The 6170-nt window shown below is 29.9% G+C and overlaps 1 protein-coding gene across 1 annotated transcript in view; it reads right to left on the reverse strand.

The window, feature by feature from the left end:
• Window positions 1–360: 360 nt before the first annotated feature.
• LOC111635968 (H(+)/Cl(-) exchange transporter 3-like) overlaps window positions 361–6170 on the reverse strand; it is an 89493-nt gene continuing 83683 nt past the window's right edge. The window contains exons 18-20 of the mRNA XM_023381121.1: window positions 3911–4137; window positions 3609–3703; window positions 361–1642 (exon numbers count right to left, since the gene is read on the reverse strand). Of these exons, the coding sequence (XP_023236889.1) occupies window positions 1552–1642; window positions 3609–3703; window positions 3911–4137 (413 nt within the window). The 3' untranslated portion in view covers window positions 361–1551. The remainder of the gene's footprint in view (window positions 1643–3608; window positions 3704–3910; window positions 4138–6170) is intronic.

Here is a 6170-nt window from a genome sequence, read left to right on the forward strand (position 1 = left end):
TTTGTCGCAATTTTCTTTCCTTAAGCAAATGTCGGTAGCAAGATATCGCATCCAAAACGCCTTGTTTTGCTTTTGCACTCCTTTCAAAATCTTGATCAGTCGCTACAATTTTATTGTAAGACTTGTTTTTTCATATTCTTCTGCATGCTTCCTTGTTTTACCATGGAGGTGCTATACACACTGTAATTGGATTTTTAGTTCAATAATATATTTATTTCTTTTTCAAACTTCCAAATTTATGTTGTATGTATGCAAAATATGCATAATTTTGTGTTATAAAGTTACAGTTTGGTAAAATTTGTAACTAAATAAATATATAAATATAATTGTAAATAATAATTCAGGGAACATTTCAACACACTAAAGAACAAACACAAAATTTATTGACACAAAAATTTCCACAATATACTGAAAGCTATTATAAATATGTTTCCTTTTGTGCCAAAAAGTAATATTTACAAATGTTTATATATTTCTGAATCTGTACAATAATTTGTTTTTCCAATAAAGAAATTGCAACAAATATTAATCTAATCGATCTATTGTCCATGATAATTTACTATCACATTCTGAAGTGTTCTTATTTTATTCTTAACATTAATTTGTATGAGTACATATTTAAAATGTTATTGTTATCTACCGGACATTTCTTTTGATAATGCAAATCAGTATCTATTTTATGCATTACATAAATAATTAAAAAGTATATTCTCATCAATTAATTATTATATTTACAACTAAATATACAACTAACAAGAATTTTATGTTGCTTACAAAAATTAAAACGCATTAATTTTTATCTACAATATATAATGAAAATTATTTGTACGTGAAAATTTGATTTTTCCTTCCTTATATTCTACTGTCAACTTTATATGATTCAAAAATATTCTGACTAGATAGTTACCAATTTGATAACATTATTCAAAGTACTAGACAGGAACCTAACAACTACAAACTCTTTCCACTTACACAAACTTTAAGTTTCATTGTGTTCATTTTTCAAAATGTATTATACATTGACCATTGCAAAATTCAATTCAATGTTATAAGTTTTACCATTTTTACAAAGTTGCCTCATATACATATATATATATATATAATACATACACACATAATCATTCCATAAATTAATTATTGTATTATATTTCTTGATTAAAAAAAATTATTATTTTTTAAGTATCCTAGATTTTTAAACTTCTTCGGGAATAGCTAAAAATGTCCAGCCAAAGTTACAGCTGTTAAGACCAATTAATCTGCTCATATTATATTATCACATTTCAAAACTTTTAGATTTCACTTTAAGTAGTTTTCACACTTGCAAAACTTTAAAAAAATATACTAAAATGCTAACTGAAATGCAGTAGACAAAGGGAAGGTTAACAATAAATCACAAATATAGGTTCATGATTGAAAGTTCTGGACATGTATATTTGTAATCATAAAACCATCCTTACCGAACAGTATTTATGTAAATTATGATCTTTGTTGTTTGAGTGCAAAACAACAATTTCAATATTAATTCATTTATCAATATGATATTTGAATAATTCAATTAAATAGCACAGATTCTGGATCTTGATTAGCTAGTTGTTTTATATGGCGTAAGACGTCTTTTTTGGTAATAATACCCAACAGTCTCCTGAAAGTATAAAACAAAAATAATTAAAGAACTACAATACAAATGTAGATTTATTTTGATTTTAAACATTTTATATTTATTAAAAAGACATTTTCTAGTATAGTTAAAAACTTTCAAAATTATTTTTGTGCTTAACTTCAACTTCAACTGTCTGTAGTAAAATAAAGAAATGCCTTATTAGAAATGTAGTTTTGATGTTTAAGGCTGATTAAAATGTTTGGTTATGCATGCCTTCTCCAGCAGATGGTGTTAAAAATTTAATGCTGTTTTTTCTATGAGTAAATCCATTTTCAAAAATTCTTGCAAACAGAAGTAAGTAAATAGATCCAATCTACTTCTGTTATAGTGACTGTTACAAGCAAATATTCAATCTTGAGGAATATTGGGAAAAAATGTAACTAACAGAAAATTTTGATTTAAAATACAAAAAACATCAAGTAGCCTTCAGAATATGGTGAGCAATATTAATTCAAAACTACTTAAATATCTTGATCCATATCCTACAGCAGCTGAAACTTTCACTTAGTGAAAAGCACCAAACTTTCAACACCTTTTAATTTTGAGAATAATTAGAAGTCTGGTGGTGCCAGTTCTGAGCCATAAGTTCAGATTTTAGATGTGAGCCTGCAGATTTTTACAGAGCTCTTAAAATCAAAAATTAATGTCAATTGTTTCCAAATTGTAAATAGCTTCGTTAGAAAAAAGGAGAGGGAGAAATTAGATCAGAGGTCACCGATTGTAGTAACAAGTCAATGGGAAAGTTGACACATAGCTGTCAAGAATGCACCGTCATCATCAACAAAAGTCGATCACGTGTTAGATTTCCCACAACAATGATATAAAAGGTGCGAGCCACCAGAAGCTCGAGAGTTCGCACACAGAAGTTATAATTGGTCTTAGTGATTTCCCGTCTCCTGCACCTCCAAGAAAGGACTCAACGTAGTCCCTGGAGAAGACGACAGTAGAAGACATTGACAACACCCAACACTTCCATAAAGAACTGTCATATAGGACTCCTCCAACTTTCGATGTAATTATCAGTGGACTGCGAACTCTCTCTCCCATAATGGAAGTAGGCATAGCTGTCATAGAATAGATTAAGCAGTTGTCAATCATAGACTTTGTAATCTTATGTTAATCACATTTAGCCTATATAACCTAGAGATATATGCATTTAACTCTGTGTAGCCTCCTGTATTTTAATGTTAGCTGTATAATAAATGCTTTGTTATTTTGTTAAACCTGTCTCCTGTTGGCAGGCATCCTTTCAGAGACACTGAAAGGATGCCTGCCAACTTGCTCACCTACCTCGCCACTCAATAAAAGCCATCTGAGCGACAACGTGGGCAAGTTTCACTAACTTGACATGTAAGTGGCAATTAGGGAATTGACCCTGTGCCCTCGTAGTCTCACATAAGTATCTTCTGTTTCCTTACTATATTCATCTTGCATTACCATTGTGCAAAAAAATGAGAATCCAGGGAAGATTAGAAAGAACTATGTCTCTTGAGTAATAAGGTTTTGCAATGCTTCACTGAACTGATTATTTCTCTAATCGTGCACAACACTTCAAGCTAAAAACTCAGTCATTTCTCTTTCTACAAATCACAATGAATTGAGACTATGTACATACAGTTTAGATACTTGTAATATAGCTAATATTACAAGTATCTAATACTAGTCACATATTTCTATTCTTGCACTTTTTCACAATGCTATGGCAGATGATCATATTTATCAATTAATCCTTATAATATGATTAGACAATTATTCAAGATTTGATGGCTATTCTGAACAGTTTAATATTTACATTTAGAATATCTTAAAAAATTTATGAATACAATCTACAAGTATTCTAAAGTTTTATCATTAATTTAAATTTAATTTTATAAGTTTACAGTATCAATGTTAATTTATAATTGTAACATTTTATTCATTCATAGAAATATACACAAAAATCCCATACCCATTATGAATCACTAAAGTTTGTCGTAATCCAAGTTTTCTAAACATATCAATGACTGTTTCCATTGGGGTTTGATCAGTAATTGTGATGGGTGCCTGTAAATACGAAATAAATTATCAGTATTATTACAAAATATTAAGATTTAAAATTCTAGTGATTATAACTAACAAATGGATGTTTTAATGTTTGCATAAATTAAATTCATTTATATTATAAAAATATTTAAACAATTTAATATAATAATCTTATATTTTATAAAATAATATAAATCATGTAAAACTCTGTCAATATTAATAGCTTACCAGATCTAATATTTTACGTAGCATAACAGGAGGTGGACCAGTCCAAGGACTTGGAACATGACTTACAAATAAAACCTTAGAACTTCCAACAATTCCTTCTTGTGTTTTTTTAGCATTCATGAGAGCCAAATGTAAATCCCTACGAAGAACAAATCCAACAAGGTATTGTGACTCTTGGGATATAACAACAGGAAAGCCATTATGATCAGTTGTCTTCAGTAAATATTCTGAAATATTTTAAAAATCATCATATTAATTCATAGACAATATAATTTCAGTAATTTAATAAATAATCTAATACAGTGGGTGATTGGTTAACGAACAGTTCAGATAGCGAACAAATTGGATAACAAACACTTACGCGAAAGATTTTTATGATCGGACAACGAACACATGTTCGGATAATGAACATTTTACTGAACAAACATAAAAAAAAGCGAAGGAAAATAACAAATACCAACTGATTTTCCCTTGTCTTCGGGTAACAATTCGAAACTCAGGAGATGTCAACATCGACGCTCAACCCTATATCGATTGGATAGTATAATATTCCTCCAAATTTTGAAACTCTCCTTTGTAATTCCAGCTTTATGTTTACCTTTCTGACAAATAATTTTTTATAGTATTCGTGGGACTGTTGAATGGGCACACGTTAAGTTTTGCATCAGGGTTTATTTACGAAAGGCGAAAGTTTAACCGTCCCATCAGATATTCGTTAACATTTTAATACCAAATTTTGAATTTTATCCAGGCCTCGCATTTAAATAATTTTTTGTGGGCTAGTTGATTTCTGTTCCCTGAATTTTTGTAAGTGCTTTTCTGAACTTTTTATTTAAAATAGAAACTGATAATATTATGGAGCCTAAAAAGAGGAGTGTCAAGAACTGCGCTCACAGTAGAAACTGAGTAAGAGATAATAGCCAAGGTAGAGAGTGGACATGAAATGTCTGATGTTGCTAGGCAGTATGGCTCAAACAGATCTACAATAGGCACAATTTTAGCTATGAAAGATATATCAAGAAGTCTCAAGCTGCTAATGGAGTAATGAAAATCACATCTGAGAAATAAAGAGCATTTTAGAGCTCATAATGGAACCTGAACTGATCTGACAACAGAAGAACTCCAGGAATGTCAGAACAATGATCATCCAAGTGGCATCCAAACTGGAATAAGGTTAATGAGGTTGGGGATCTCTACAATTACCATACTATTAATTATTTCCAAAAAATCCTGAGAAAAAGAGAAAAGCAATCGACATTAGACAGATTCTTTAACCCCCACAAACAAAAAAACATAACTAATAAAAATGTGAGACTGCGTATATATGTGTTTTTACTATTACATATAAATAAACATAGTAAAAAAGTAAAAATTTTTATTTTTTGGAGTCTCCGGAACGAATTAATCAAATTCCCATAATAACCTATGGTAAATCGATAATCAGTTAATGAACAATTCGGATAATGAACAAAGCCTTGGAATGGATTATGTTCATTAATTGATCACCCACTGTATTTTGAAATGTGTATACAAGTAAATTTCAAACATTTAGTCTGTTATTTTTAAGTTAATATCACTAATAAATACTTAAAATTTGGCACATTTTTCAATGTAATATTTGTTATGTATATAATGCTTCTAATTTTGTTATTGTCCTGATTTCTAGAGTTTACAAATTTCTCTATACTTATTTACTTTCTTTAGAGGAAAATTTTAAATATTAAAATGTCAAAAATTACTAAGGAAAATGTGTAATATGTTGCAAATAGGTTACACTTATCTATATATATAAAAATGAATGTATGTGTGTGTGTGTGTCTGTCCTTCATGCATTACCACACCGTTTATCCGATTGCCATGAAACTTTGGGAAGTTGTTTAATATACTCCGGCAAAGGTTTGTGGCATAGTACGATTGCCATAAAACTTCGGAAAGTTTTTTAATACACTCCCGCGAAGGTTTTTGGCATAGTACATTTATCCTACGGTAGATGGCGCGCATTTACACGAGCATTCGAGCACAGTGTGTTCGATCGATTTCAAACTGTGAAGACCATTTCCCCCTTCAAAAAATATTTCTATATATGAATTTGTGAACTGTTATTTACGATATTCGTAATAATGTTTGTTTAATCACTTTATTTCAACTTTTTTTGTTAATTACATATTCACTCGAACTTTGTTAAAACTTTAACTGTATACCGAACAACAACCGAAGTTGTAGAAGGAAATTCGCCTATTTTACCGATCTAGGGATCCCC

Source organism: Centruroides sculpturatus, unplaced genomic scaffold (assembly GCF_000671375.1).
Source record: "Centruroides sculpturatus isolate CEXI.00-Female unplaced genomic scaffold, Cexi_2.0 scaffold1002, whole genome shotgun sequence".
Classification (NCBI taxonomy): domain Eukaryota; kingdom Metazoa; phylum Arthropoda; class Arachnida; order Scorpiones; family Buthidae; genus Centruroides; species Centruroides sculpturatus.